The 15,237-nt window shown below is 47.3% G+C and overlaps 1 protein-coding gene across 9 annotated transcripts in view; it reads left to right on the plus strand.

The window, feature by feature from the left end:
• Positions 1–15,237, plus strand: part of LOC120758131 (contactin-4) — a 264,846-nt gene that overhangs the window by 198,586 nt on the left and 51,023 nt on the right. For all 9 annotated transcript variants that reach the window (XM_040076012.2, XM_058422177.1, XM_040076014.1 and 6 more), the window contains 4 exons: positions 209–412; positions 3,843–3,945; positions 4,533–4,717; positions 13,195–13,331. In XM_040076012.2, the coding sequence (XP_039931946.1) occupies positions 209–412; positions 3,843–3,945; positions 4,533–4,717; positions 13,195–13,331 (629 nt within the window). The remainder of the gene's footprint in view (positions 1–208; positions 413–3,842; positions 3,946–4,532; positions 4,718–13,194; positions 13,332–15,237) is intronic.

The following is a 15,237-nucleotide window of genomic DNA, read 5'->3' on the forward strand; positions in this document are numbered from 1 at the left end:
GCCAAAACTTAAGGCAGCAAAAGAAAAAAAGGTAAAAGCCAGAAGGGCATCAGAGAATATAGAGAAGATAAAAAGGTAAAAACCAAAGGGGCATCAGAGAATATAGAGAAGATAAAAACCAAAAGGGCATCGGCAGCCATGAGGTTCCTTCCGTGGGCTGTGGTATCTCCCATTTTCCCTGCTCACAGCGGCTCCCTTGTGCTTGCAGAGCTGACCTACGCCTGGATCTTCAACGAGTACCCCACCTTCGTGCACCAGGACAACCGGCGCTTCGTGTCCCAGGAAACTGGGAATCTCTACATCGCCAAGGTGGAGACCTCGGACGTGGGCAACTACACCTGCGTGGTGACCAACACCGTGACCAGCAGCAAGGTCCTGGGGCCACCCACGCCCCTGGTCCTCAGGAACGACGGTAGGACCCTCCCAAGCTGGCCTTGGCGGCTTTGTCATGCTTTGCGTGGCCGGATGTCACCCAGGAGTTCAAAAGCGGCCTGAAATGTTTGTGTTGGGGTTAAGGGGTTTTCCCCCGCCTCGTGATTTTTCCCCTCGCGGTGTTGCTGGAGCTGTGGCTCAAACTCACGGACAGCTGAAGTTCTTCCCACCGCTGGAGAGAGTCTCAGAGTCAGGCAACAGTTACAAAGAAAATAATTAGGAAAGAAAAACCCTTGTGGGAGTTGGCCAAAGATAGGAAACAAAATAGATTTTTAGAGTCTGGATGTACCAGGTTTTTCTCATTTTATGCAGCCCAAAAGTGAACAAAGGCACTTTGTTGTTTCGGTAACTGTTAGCTCAGCCTGCGTTTCCCAGCAGAATTAGTGCTATTTTTAGTGGTCTGTGGAATAATTCAAAAAAGAGGAGAAGAAAGCAAAAGAGGATTTCTAAATTTATACAGACAATTGATCTGTATCGTCATCATTTTGGGGCAGATAAGAAAAATACATTTGCATGTTAATTTCCAATTAAAATTAATTAAAATGTCTCTGTTTAAAGGCTAACAGTTGGGACATTCGTTCCAGGAATAGAAATGCAATGTTAGCATTCTTCTCCTGGAAGAAGATCCACTGTTAACTTGTGGGATTTGACAAAAATTCCTCTCTTGGAAAATGCAGGCTCCTTGCTGCACCTCCTGCCCATCAGGTGGACACAATCCCTGTAGATGGAGTGGGAAATGCTGTTGGTGCTGAGGAATTATCACAGCCGGACTGGGAGGGGTGGAGGTGCTGCTTTTCCAGCTCTGCTCCTTATCTGCCCTCCCTCACAGGGAATTCTGCGTTCCTATAAACACGGCAGCAGCAAATCTGTCCCTCTGAGTCCACAGTGAGTCACGGCATGGGTGACCAAGAGCAATGTTTAAATTTGCCTCATGCTAACAGCTGCAGTGCTGGAATAGTATCATTAAATATTCCAATAACAGGGTCCTTTTTTTTCAAACCCCACTGGAAAAGCTGGAGAGGGACTCGGTACAAGGGGAAATGGTTTTAAACTGATGGGGCAGGGATGGATTGGGAAGGAATTGTTCCCTCTGAGGGTGGAGAGGCTCTGGCATAGCTGTGGCTGCCCCATCCCACTCCAAAGCCCGCTGGGAGCATCCAGGTGTTGAGAGCTGCTGCTGCTGCAGTACTTCCCTATTTCTCTTTAAAATGTGGGATTTTCCATATCAGGATTGAAACAGTAACAGTGGGAAAGGAGCAAAATAGTCCTGGAATAAAATTGCCATCAGCAGCAGCTGTATGGGCCAATTAAACTGTAACGTTTCACAGGTGTTAGGAAATGCAGAGCAAATCCTCAGACAAATTAGCCTCCTCCTGAATTCCCGTGACTTTCATCCCAAAGAACGTTTTAAAGCCTTGAAATTGGAGGAAAGATACAAAAGGCTCTGAAATGCCAACAGATGGAGCATCTGATGTGCCGTGACACGGGGAGCATCCTCCAAGCCACAAACCCAGGGTCTGGTTTTGTCCTTTATTTCCTCCTCCGTCCCTGCCACCTGCACAGCTCAGTCAGATGTTAAATCACCCAGGAACAGCAGGGAAAATGAGGATTTTTCTGCATGGAAATGATCTTGGATTCGGGATGGAGGTGTCTCTACTGCTCTGATGTTGCTCCTATAAAGAGGAGACAGCAGGACTCACCTCATACCCTGTATACATTTATGTATACATTTATACATTTTGGAGGTAGGCAGGGTGTCATTGCAGCAGGGGCATTGTGATTTTTCCAGGTACAAATCCTGGTTTTTCCCGGTACAAATCCCAGTTTTTCCAGGTACAAATCCTGGTTTTTCTGTGGCTGGAGTTCCCAGTGCGGCTGTGAGAGGCCAGAGCTGCAGGGCTGTAGCTGATGTCCCACAGCCCCAGGGAAACGTTCCCACCCCACTGGGAGATTTAATCCCCCTGGGATTTCACCTCTCCAGGCCCTGCCCTAGGCAAAGAAACGGGAATAAATAAAAAGTGAGTGAAGAGAAGAGGGAAAAGATCTCCACAATTTCTATCAGCTGCTGCTTTGGAGACCACGGGGCAGTTCCCGGCTTGACTGAAGCGCACCCAGCAAATATTTAGCGCAGATTTTGGAGAAATTTAGGCAAGATTCCAAAGATTTGGCAGGTCCCAGTTGGGAAAAGCGGATTTTGAGCTTTTGGAGGGTGCAGTGTTAACAGGCAGAGGGCTAATGAGTGACGTGCCACGTAATTCTTGTTTGTGTGGTTTGTAAATGCTGGGATGTCAGCACGGAATCACAGATTTCCTGTTCCATGTGCTGGGCAGGACATGAATATGGGGAGATTATCCCTATTTTTAATAAATGCAGTTAATTTTGACAACCCAGGCTGTGCAGCAGCTACTTTGTTGAACATTTATTTGCAATCAATGTGTTGGAAGAAAGACGTCATAACCAGCTGTTGCATCAGAACAGGGAACAATCAGGTCAGCAAGCAGGGGCAGATTTGGTGTAAGCCTCACACTGAGCATTTCCAGCTTTATCACTGGAAAATTAAAGGGAAAAACAGGATTTTTTTGAATCCAGTGTGAGAAGCAAGAGCAGTCAGCAATCACAGGCCAACGTCAGCAGCTCTGATGTGCCCCAGTGTCACTGCAGGCTCCTGCTGGCTCATTTCTGTATTTTTGGGATTCTTCAGGGCTGACCCAGCTCCTCTCCTCCCTTGGCCACCGTCCAGGATGTGCTGCACTGTTGAGATCTGAACTGCAATCATCAATTAGCCGATAATCACTATTGGTGGAATTAAATGTGCCGGGGTTTAAGACAGTGCAGTGGCTGGAAATGGAGCCATTTGTCAGGGGTATAATGGCCTTTTTATGTGCACAAATTTTTAAACACAATTTCATAAAGAGGCTGCCACGCTCCGTGATTTACTGGGGCAGTAAAAAAATAAGGAAATTACCCGAGGAGTAGATGATCTCTGCGCATTGAAATCCTGGAAGTTAATAGAAATATCCCTGTTAATTCCAGGGATTTAAAAAACTTTTTCCTAATGGCTGTTTCTTCTGCCTTTCATTTCTAGAAGATGCTGAACCTCTGTCGTTATTGTTACCCTTATTTCACAGGTTACCTGCAAAAATCCTGCATATCCAAAAGCGAAAAGTAACAGAGCCATGAAGAGATTTTAATCTTTGGCAGATGGTGTGGAGAGTTGGTTCAGCTTCTCCTCTGGCAGTAAATGGGAAGAGTGCCCACACTCCATGGTTGTTAGGAACAGGCCATGTTTAAAATGAATGGATTAATTGGGCAAGTAATGATGTATAGAGCAGCTCTGTGCTAGCACGGGAACACTTGTGAATTTACTGCTGAAACTCAACCAAGCCTTCGCGTCTCCTTTATGTTCCCAGGGGTGATGGGAGAGTACGAGCCCAAAATAGAAGTGCAGTTCCCAGAAACGGTTCCATCTGCGAAAGGAACCACGGTGAAACTGGAGTGCTTTGCCTTGGGCAAGTAAGTTTAGATCCATTATTATTATTAATTATTCTTCCTGCGGATTCTCGCGCTCACGGTGCTGGGTTTGTGGAGTTTGCTGCAGTTCCTAACGATCCCCTTCCCTCGGCAGGAGTTACTCTGGCCAGTTTTTGTAGCAGCCACAGGGCTTGGGGACACTGCCCTCTGGAGTAAACACCGGCAACACTTCCAAAGTGTTGGAAAATCATCACAAAATGGATGGTTTGGGTTGGAAGGGACCCTGAATCCCATCCAGTGCCACCCCAGCTGTGGCAGAGACACCTTCCACTGTTCCAAATGCCATCCAACCTGGCCTAGGACACTTTTGGAGCAGCCACAGCTTCTCTGGGCATCCCCTGCCAGAGCCTCCCCGCCCTAAAATGGATGTTTTTACAGCAGAACCCCAAATTCAGCTGGGTCAAAACAGCATTTTAATAAAATATCTCCTGCTTATTCACCGTGATAAGCACATTTATATTTATGTCGCATACAACCCACCCATAATAATGTGCCAGGCTCCTCACACTGACCAGACCTTTGGTTTCCTCTGCTTGATTTTCTTACTCTGCTTTATTTCCCTTCTCCAGCCCAGTGCCTACGATCAGCTGGAGGAGGGCGGACGGGAAGCCGATCCCCAGGAAAGCCCGGAGACACCGATCCAGCGGGCTCCTGGAAATCCCCAACTTCCAGCAGGAAGACGCCGGGCTCTACGAGTGCGTGGCTGAGAACGTGCGAGGGAGGAACGTGGCACGAGGACAGCTGACGTTTTATGGTAAGCGGGCTGCCTGCTTCGCAGGGCTCCGCTGCAGTAAATATCCTGCCGGGACGCGATTTCGCCGGGATGTTTTCGGAGGCGGTTTTCTTTTCGAACGGCGCGCCTCGAGAAGGGCGTCATTGGAAATGAAACCTGGCTGAGTGGTGCATATTAAGGGAGAATCAGAGCAGCTGGATCAAAAACACGTCCCCAGGAAGGACACTGGCGTGGGAACGTGCTGGAAGTGCTTGGGCAGGGCTCTTTTGGCTTCTGGTGGCTGGGAGGGTAAGGAAGGAGATGTGGTGGAGCATCCTGGCGTTACAGCTGGGGATTTGTGATGTATGGGTTGCCCCGGCTTTGGTGGATAAGTGTTAATTGCTGATAACCAATTAAGAGCTGCTTTCAAGTGGATCAGTGGTTGAACAATGGGGAGAGTTGAGATTTAACACCTCAGGGCAGGGCCCTCTCCCCTCCAAGGCTTTCTGCACCTGCTCTTCCCTCACTGAAATCAGAGTCCTTGAGCCAGGCACTGTAAAATATCAAATTTCAGCCTCCTAGGCCTGCTCTGTTAAATAGAAGATGCATTAATCCCTCTGATCCTGGTGCTCATCCCCAAATTTCTGCTGGGGACAGCCCCACAAAGCAAACTACAAGTGTGGCTTTACTTGTGTAGAGGTGAGTGAGGGTTTCAGGGAGGGGATTTAGGGGCACAGAGGGCTGGGCTTGGTACCAAGGTTCTGGTTGAGAGCTTTTGGAGAGGAGAAGCTGCAGGTTCCACACTCCCCACAGGTGTGCAGAGACCTCCACAGCATCAAAAGAAAAGAAATCCTGGTTTTGTTGCTGCCCTGTTCCCATCCCATGTTGATCTTTGTAGAAAATATGGACAAAAATTCAGAGTTTTCTCCCTCAAATGCTCCTGTCAGCAGGGAAGATTGGGTTGCACTCCAGAGATGAGGAGAATGGGTTTGGATTTATAATAATTTTGCCAAAGAGTTTGGGAACCGATCCTTCTGGCAAATCTGAATTGAATTTGGTGGGTAATGTAACTTTTTTTAAAAAGCAGGGATGTTTTCAAATCGGAAATATTTCTGAAAGACATTTCATTTAGAAATCAGAACTTTGGGGGGCTTCCATTTCAAATGAACATTTCTGCTTTTAAAACGGAGGGAAATATAAAATGTGAAAACATTAAAAAGGAAAGAGCAAGAGCAAAGTGAAATCTTTCACGTTAAGGAAAGAATCCAGGGTTGATTTGAACAGGTTTTAATTTTTTTAATTAGATGATTTAAAGATTCCTTTTCCTGTGCTGTTTCCCTTGTTTTTTTCCCATGTGGGGAGTAAATGAAAAGCCTCATCAGTTGTGCAGGTTTGCTCTGCCCACGGCCAAAGCTGCCTTCCTTGGAAAGCAGTAAATGGAGCCTTTGGAACGGTCCCACCGTGGCATATATTGAGTTATAATCTCATTACTGCGATGAATTTACCGCTCTGGATCCTACACAAAAGCTGCCACCGTGGCTCGTGCTGCTTTTCACACCCTGCGTGGCATTTCAGCAGAGAAGCTCGAGGTTTTTGGGGAGGAGGAGTGTCCTGCTCCCAGGCTGTCACGCTGGGAAGTGTTCCCATCTCTTCCCTGGGGGTGGAGGAATTCCCGACGGAGAGGCGGCAGCGGGACGCCTCCCCTGTTCCAGGTTTCAAAGATAATTCACGAAAATATCCTGCTTGTTGTCTCGAGGATGGTGATTTTCCAGGGAACTAGGTTGGTTTTTAAGGATAACTTGTGTTTTGCAGCCAGTGCTGAAAATAGATTTCTTAAAAAAAAAAAAACAAAAAAACCCCCAACTTGCATTCTGTACTCTGGGCTCTGGAGTTTAGCGTGGCAGCAAAAATTTTTAGGGGAACGTAACTTACTGTAAACTTTTATACAAATAGTTGGGGGAAAGAACATAATTTTCCTTAATAATTGGGATTTTTTTATTTTTTTTTTAAGCAGAGGAGCATTATTTAATTATTGAAATACAATTGTAATGGTGGCAGAGCCCTCAAGTTGCCTTTGGAAGGTCAGGGCTGGTGCCTGGAGAGGGAAACGCTCTGGAGGTGCTGAAAGGTGCAAGTTTGAATGGATTTGAGGAAGAAATTTTTTTATCACGAGGGTGGGCAGGCCCTGGCACAGGGTGCCCAGAGCAGCTGTGGCTGCCCCTGGATCCCTGGCAGTGCCCAAGGCCAGGCTGGACACTGGGGACTCCCTGGGACAGTGGGAGGTGTCCCACCATGGCAGGGGTGGCACTGGATGGGATTGAAGGGGCAGGATTGGCACTGGATGGGATTGAAGGGGCAGGATTGGCACTGGGTGGGATTGAAGGGGCAGGATTGGCACTGGGTGGGATTGAAGGGGCAGGGGTGGCACTGGATGGGGTTGAAGGGGCAGGATTGGCACTGGATGGGGTTGAAGGGGCAGGATTGGCACTGGGTGGGGATTGAAGGGGCAGGATTGGCACTGGGTGGGATTGAAGGGGCAGGATTGGCACTGGGTGGGGATTGAAGGGGCAGGATTGGCACTGGATGGGATTGAAGGGGCAGGATTGGCACTGGATGGGATTGAAGGGGCAGGATTGGCACTGGATGGGGTTGAAGGGGCAGGATTGGCACTGGATGGGGTTGAAGGTCCCTGCAGCCCAGAGCAGGGGGGTTCAGTGTGATCTGGGTTATCAGAGGTGCTGCCCACGTGCCCTGACGTGCTCTGCAGGTCACAGCCAGGCTCCAGCAGCAGCACTGCCTTAAACCCAGTTATCAGCCTCTGTGCGTGGCACAAAATAAGAAAAGAGAAGAAAAAGAAATTCAAATTTGCCTGCTCTCTGTAGATAACCCAGCGTTGTCAGCTTCTCTGTGCTGCTGGAAGTTGTCAGGGAAGGTTGACTTCTGCTGTGTTTCACTCTTGTATCAGTGTTTATTTTCTCCTCCGTTAGCGTATCAGTGGCACTGAAGTTGTTTGACATCCTTGTTGCAGCAGAAAAGGTTAATTAAACGTGCCACATCCGTTCTTGCTGCGTTCTCAGTGCTCTGAGCGCCTGCACCAGCCTGTGTTTCGCTGCTCTCCACAAACATTTGTGCCAGGGCTGAGTCCCCCTTGATGGATCGGCCTTCCCATGGAAACATGTTCCTGGTAATGCAATTACAGAGCTTTACTTGTGTTTCCTTGACTGATGGAACTCTGAATGACACATTTCCTGCCTGGGTCTCTTGTTCTCCCTGCTGTCCCTGCCTCAGGCTAATTCCTGGCAAAGGCACCCGAGGGGATTCTTGGATCCCGTGCCAACAGTTGCACTTGATCCTTGTGGGTTTCCTCCAACTCAGAATATTCCCTGAATTATCAAATTAGACTGCACAGCCTCTTCTCATCCACCTTTTAGCGCTCCAAGTGCTGCTGCTGCCTTCCTGACCTGGCAGCTTGTTCCCTGTGCCAGCTGAATCCCCTGGCTGAGGCAGGTGAGGTCCCCAGCGGGACACAGGGTTCTCTTCTCCCAGTTTCCCCAGTTTCTCCCAGTTTCTCCCTGCAGTGAGGGCCCTCCGCACCCTCAGCTGTGTGTTTTGGGATGCATTCCCATTGACCTGATGGTATTTTTAATCTGGCTGCTCATAAATTTTACATTTGCTAACCCTCCACAAGGGCTAAGATTTATATCCTGAGCAAACAGCGATGCCAGCAATTATTTTCTTCCTGGCAGAAGTACAGTAAACAGATTACCTTAACCAGCTAATTTAAAAAGAAATTGCCTTTTTGTTCATAAAACCAGCATCAAGGAGATGCTTATTTATTATTGATGTTTAATTCATGGTAAGTTTAGATGCTGTTTCAGCCCAATCTTCTTTTATTGATATTTGTGACCCCAAGGCTGCTCATCCCTGGGTTTGAACTCCTTGGGCTCTGCTTCCCTGTATTGACTCTGATGAGTCAATGTAACGCCTTGAGATCCTCCTTCCCAACAGAATATTTAGCCTGAATAACAGAAAATATGAAAAAGAGCTGCTGGTTGAGGTGATCCAAATATAAAAGTGTTCAGTGGGGCTGGGAGTGACAGCCCCAGGGAGGGCTGAGGGGCTGCACCACCACTAAGAACATTTGTTCGCCAGAATTTTGGCACAGAACACGGGATTTGTCCCTGGCTTTCCAGTCAGACCCACGCTGGGAAATATCCCAGCTCCAAGCCAGCTCAGTCTGAGCCAGCACGGATGCAGGTGCTGACTCAGCATCACCCGTGTCACTCCAGCATCTCCCATCCTCTCCTGCCCTGGCAAGCCAAGGAGAGGAGGAAAAAATTGCGGCTCAAATGTTTTCCCTAAATGTCAGCACAGCAGCATCTGCATTAGGGCAGGAGGAAGGAAAGGAAGAGAGAGGAAAAGTGGAAGCTGGAGGTCTGGTTTCGCATCCCTGTGATCTTTGGAAGAAAATTAATCAGGGTTTGTGCGCAGGAGCTGTGGCCCCGTTTGGGGCAGGGTGAGGTGAGCACTTATCTGCACAAGCCTTACACACTGGCTGAACTCTTTATTTCCAGTTACTCATCTATTTCTCCCATCTGGTTGTTTTTTGGGTTTGTTTTTTTTTTTCACTTCTTACACTTGGCTTTCTGGTCTTTAGACTGCTCTGATCCTGGGCTCAGTCTCAATCTCCTTAGAATAGAGATGGTAATGGACAAGTCATTCAGCCTTTCATCTGCCATTAATGATGAATTACACAGCCTGCACCGGGTCATCAGCTGCTAGAAATTGGCTTAGGAACACTGAAATCAATACACAGCAGCCGAGAATTGGATTCTGGATATGTATTAGCACCTCATTTGCTTGAGTCTTTTTGGTTGTTTTGAACTCACAGAGTCCTACAGGTTTATTTCTCATATTTCTCCCTTACTTCTGGGGGTTTGTTACTCATTTCTGAGGCGATCTGTCATCACCTGCCGCATCATTTCATTCTCAAATATCATTTAGGACATGATTTCCAGTTCCTACTTTTGCCTTTTAATTTGTTACAGTGGAGGACAGACTGCCCCTGGACTGTTTTTTGTCTTGGAGAAGTAAAAATCTATTTGGGCATATTTTCCTATTCACCTGGTTTTAACTGTCCCACTTTGTGCTGGGGAAGACTGAAAGGTGATCAGAGGTAAACAGGGTTTTTTTCTCACTATTTCCATTGCTTTTCTTCCGTCCCCCTGAGTCCAAACTCCAGACAGCTCTCGTCTCCTAGGAGGGGGAGATTTTTCTTTAAAGCCATCCTTATGTAAGAGTCGTGCTTGTATCTCTAAGCTTTTTCTTTCACTTTATAGATTCAGCATATGAATTTTGCTTGCAACTCAGATGAATTCTTAATCAGCTTCCAGATTTTTCCTCCAGGATGTTTCCAAGGCCAGTACCATCTTAAGCACTCCAAGCGGGGCCAAAATATTTCCTGTAAAATAATTTCTCTTTGGTCAGCGCCGCCGAAATGATCCAAAGGACTTTTTTTTTCTGCACCAGTCACAAATTAAACCTTGTCATTACCTCCGAGAACGTCGCTACGCCAGAAAATGTTGTAGAGAGGAGCTGGTTCCATCCCCTTATTTGAATTATTTTAATTATCATGCCTGAAATCTCGTGTCGTGTTCCCTCGGTCTGATCCCCAGTGGGCGCCTGTCAAATTCCATTAGGTTGTGGCCGCTCTCCTTTGGTGGCTCACACATATTTGCAGCGTGAGCCAACCCCTGAGTATTCCCCAAGATGAAGCCAGGAGCTTCTCTCTGCACTGAACTGTTGAGAGGAGAGCTTGACCTAATTAGAAAAGGCTCCCAAAGAGCAGCAGAGAACGAATTCCTGCCAAACAACCCACTCAGAGCTTCTCACTGAGAGGATTTTTTGACCCGTGCTGCTCGTTCTAGGAGTTTCCTGGCACCATAAATGGCTTTGGGATGGAAAATTTAACCAGTTCAAATAACTGCAGGGGGCTGGGGTGGCGTGGGGTGGAGGCTGTGGCTCCTGGGTGCTGCACCAAAGGGTGACGGGAATTTGGGGGTGGCAGCTCCCAGCGCTGCACGTTTCAATCTCAGCGCTCAGGGCAGGAGTTGGGATGAACAACCCACAAACAACCCCAAAAAATGCCTTTTGGAGAGGATTCCCCTTATTTGGGGAGTCTGGATGAAATGAGGATGAATTCTGAATTTTCTGTCCTCCTCTCCACAAGAGTTATCTTTGTTTTTCCGTAGCACATATTTATTATAGAGCACAGCTTACCATTCATGGCTTTTCTTGATTTGCAGATTAATTCCAGTTGTTTTGTCTGGGGGGTTTTTTTGGGGTTTTGGTTTGTTTTTTATTTTTGCTTTCATGTGGGAAATCTGTAAAACAGCGCAGCAAAAATAAAAAAGGCAAATGGATGTCTGTGGGTTTTATAGAGCTCCTTTCATGGGGTCATAAAATTCCCTTCAAAACGATGAGTTAGACGCTGTTAGAATAGTAAATATGTAAATTCATGAGTAATTTGCAAATGTCCTTGAGCCACTGAACCCATTGCAATAGCTTGGCTCGATGGAATTGTTCAAGTTCTTACTCCAGATGACAGAGCTGACTTTCATCTTCCTCCATTTAAAGGCTTTCCCTTTCCTATCTCTTTAGATACAGACAGTAAACAAGCTTAAAATACTGCAGGGGCAGGAGGGGCAGCCAGAGGAATAAACACCACTCACTTCTCCTTTTTACTTCTGCGTTGCCAGGATGCTCAGGTCACCTTTTTTTTTTTTTTTTTTTTTTTTTTGGAAGTCCCTTGGAGTTGAGGCGCTGTGGAAAACTCTCCCCTTCATCTCTGCTTTGTAGGCACGTTCAAGGTGCCAGGGGTGGGGTTAAACCCAACCTGAGCTCTCTGAATTTGTATTTCCAGCATCCCGTCATCACAAACATGCCCCTATTTTGGGTATAAACGTACCAACTTGCCATTTTGATGTGATATTTTTGAAAATTTATCCTTTTAAGCCCATCTCTGGCCCCCTGTCCCTATCCAAAGGAGATGTGTAAAGTTGTAACCTGCCTTTGAGGAATCTTAATTTTTTTTTTTTTCTTTTATCTGATTACATGGGGAGAAGTATTAATCAGGTTCTTGGAGACCTCTGCTGGTAATACCGTCCTGCTAAGTCAGATGCTCTTATGTCAAAATAGGGCAAATGCCCATTAAAAAAATCAGAACTCTGTTATTTAATGGGACTTTCTGAAAAGTATTCCAGCTATAATATGTTAATATACTATTAATAACAAGATATTAAATAGATAGTATTGTATATTGTAGCTATAGCTAGACAAAAGGTAACTCTTAAGAAAGTCTGAGGTTTTGTGTGGTCTTCAAAACCACGTGGCAGTTTTAGTGACATTTAAATTATGTGAAGCATAGTTAAAAATACAATCTCACAAGTGGCTGAAAACTGCCAGTGCTAATTTTCACCAAATTCTACCAAAATGTGTCTCCGATATCTGCTTGTGGCCTTTCTAGGTTTATTCAGTGTCATTAATGCAATTATTTGGTCTAAAGATTTCTTGTTCTGTGGCAAGGCATGGAGATTTCAAGACCATAATCAAGACAAGACTGAGAGTCCGGACATGCAGTAGTGCCTATAACCACGCAGAGTTACTGGAATAATCTCAATTTCAGTGCAGAACTAGTTCTAAATTACGAGTTTTGAAGTCAGAAGTTAAATTTTAGGGCTTTGAAGCCCAAGCTATAGATACCCTGCGGAGGAAAATGTCTCCATTTGAAAGACCAGGTGTGTAACTACTGCTTTGTTTTTGTAGGATGAGCAGGGTTTCTGCAGATACTCTTTTTCTTTCAGGATTTTTTACTAAAAATAAAAAGCAGCTTCTGATCTTGCCTGTGCCACCTTCAGAAAGCAGCACTGGACTCAAGGAAGAACAGTAATCTTTAGCAGTTCTTGGAAAGCCTTTTCAGGATTACCTAAAAACAGAGGCCAGACAGAGTTAAGGAAATAAAAAGCAATATTTATTATATTTATTGAGGTGCCTTCATTACATTTCAGGCAGATGAAGCCCCCCAGGGACTGCACCTAAAATGGACCCTGGCTCAGGGGTTTTCACACTTTGATCAGTTTGGTCCATTTGCACATTTGGGTTCATCTCCCAATTACAGCTCCAGGTAATGAAGTCATTCACCCCAAGTTTGCTGCCCCCAACTCACTTTTGTTTCCATCTCTCAGGCCTGAGGCAGTGAGGTGTCCTTGATCCCCAGCCTGCAGAGGAATTGCTGTGTCTGACCAAAATGGGGAAGCAGCAGCTCCCACTGTGTGTGGAGTTTGGAGTTACACACTAAAGAACTGCAGGGGTACAAAAAAAACCGTGAAAAGCATAAAAGCTGAAATCCTGACGTTATCAAATCCATCTCTGAAGCGTTCTGCTGAGGGAAGGAGCGGCCGCTTGGCAGCACGGAGCTGTTGCTCCCTGGCACGAGCCTTCCCTCCCTGCTTGCCTTGCAGCCCAGCCCAGCTGGACGCAGCGGATCGGCGACGTGCACGCGGCCATCGAGGAGCGCGTGTCCTGGGAGTGCCGCGCCAGCGGCCGCCCCAAGCCCTCCTACCGCTGGCTCAAGGACGGGGAGCCCCTGCTGCCACAGGTAGGCACCGCTGGGAGCCCCTGGGGATGGGAGCTGTGGGTGCTGTGACCACAGGACCACGCAGAATCACTGGGTTGGAAAAGACCTTCAAGATCATCGAGTCCAATCCATGCCACAGCACCTCAACTAAGCCACAGCGCCGAGTGCCACATCCAGGCTTTGTTTAAACACACCCAGGGATGGCGACTCCACCACCTCCCTGGGCAGAACATTCCAGTGCTTTATCACACTTCCCATAAAAAACTTTTCCCTAATATCCAACCTGTATTCCCCTTGGGGCAGCTTGAGGCTGTGTCCTCTCATTCTGTCAGGTTCTGCCTGGAGAAAGAGACCAACCCCAGCTGATCCAGGCACATTTCAGGGAGTTGTAGAGAGTGATGAGGTCACCTCTGAGTCTCCTTTTCTCCAGGATAAACAACCCCAGCTCCCTCAGCCGTTCCTCACAGGGTTTGTGTTCCCAGCCCCTCACCAGCCTTGTTGCCTCCTCTGGACACGCTCAAGCGTCTCAGTGTCCACCCTGAACTGAGGGGCTCTGCCAGCTCTCTGATCTCCGGGTGTTTTGTTTATTTTGGGATGGGGAGGATGGAGGTGCTCTGGAACCGTGGAATCACAGAATGGTTTGGGTTGGAAGGGATCTTTTAGGTCATCTTGTTCCATCCCCTGCCACCTTGCACTGTCCCAGGCTGCTCCAAGCCTTGTCCAGCCTGGCCTTGGACATTTCCAGGGACCCAGGGGCAGCCACAGCTGCTCTGGGCGCCCTGTGCCAGGGCCTCAACACCCTCACAGAAAATCCCCTGTTCCTTCCCGTGCCTGGTGGCACCTCCCGACAGCTCCAGGAGCCCAGGGACGAGCAGGACCCACAACAGCTCTACATTCAGAGCTCCTCCCCAAAATAAAGGATCCATGATGCAAATCTAAGGCTGGGGAGAAGGAATGGCTGAATGGGATTTTGGAATTTGTCACCAAAGAATGATCACCCCAAAGTAATTATTTTAATTTATGATGTTTAGGTGAACTTCAAGTGATAATGACACCTTGGGGCTCCTGCTGGTGTTTACTGGTGTTCCCACTCCTCCTGCTGAGCTGTGTCCCTGTGCAGGAAGTGTGGAATTACTCCCCTTCCACCAGCACGCGTGCCCAGCCTTTCCTGGAGGGTCATCACCCACTCCATGATCCCACCTTGTCACCACAAACTCAGCCAAGTCACCAAAGCTTTGCTTTCACAGGAGCCAGCACTTTTTCCCCTTCACTTACTGCGAAAGAACATGGCAGCCCCAATTTGATGAAACCCTGATAAAAATTGCACAAACATTACATTTCTGCCCTAAGGCCAAGTAGAAAACCAATAGCTCTTTATTTTGGAATTATTTTTTTTTAAATGTCAGACTCCTGGGGAGGGAGGGAACACTTTGCTGTAGTTATTAGAATTGGTAACTTGAGCTCCATATCCTCAGGCTGACAAATGATAGCCTGGTCTTTCACTCCACGCACTAATTCTGGTTGCTTCACGCTGGTCACTGGCAGATGGTGTTGTTCTTAAATCACGTCGGTGGCTGATATGAAGTAAAGGATCATTACATTATTAGCATTTACATTGTTGTCAGTAAACTGCAGAAGGTTTTAAGTGTTTCTGCTGGCTGAGGTGGCAACCAGTCTCACCAGCCTGCATTGCCATGTACACTCAAAACAGCCTCAGGCTGTGCCAGGGGAGGGTCGGGTTGGACCTCAGGAGGAATTTCTCCATGGAAAGGGTGAATTTCTCCATTGGAACTGCCCAGGGAGGTTTGGGGTCCCCATCCCTGGAGGCGTCCAAGAAACACCTGTGTGTGCTATAGTCCAGTTGCTGTGGTGGTGTCTGGTCAAAGGTTGGACACAGTGATCCTGGAGGTCTTTTCCAACCTTAATG

This window comes from Hirundo rustica, chromosome 12 (assembly GCF_015227805.2).
Source record: "Hirundo rustica isolate bHirRus1 chromosome 12, bHirRus1.pri.v3, whole genome shotgun sequence".
NCBI lineage: Eukaryota > Metazoa > Chordata > Aves > Passeriformes > Hirundinidae > Hirundo > Hirundo rustica.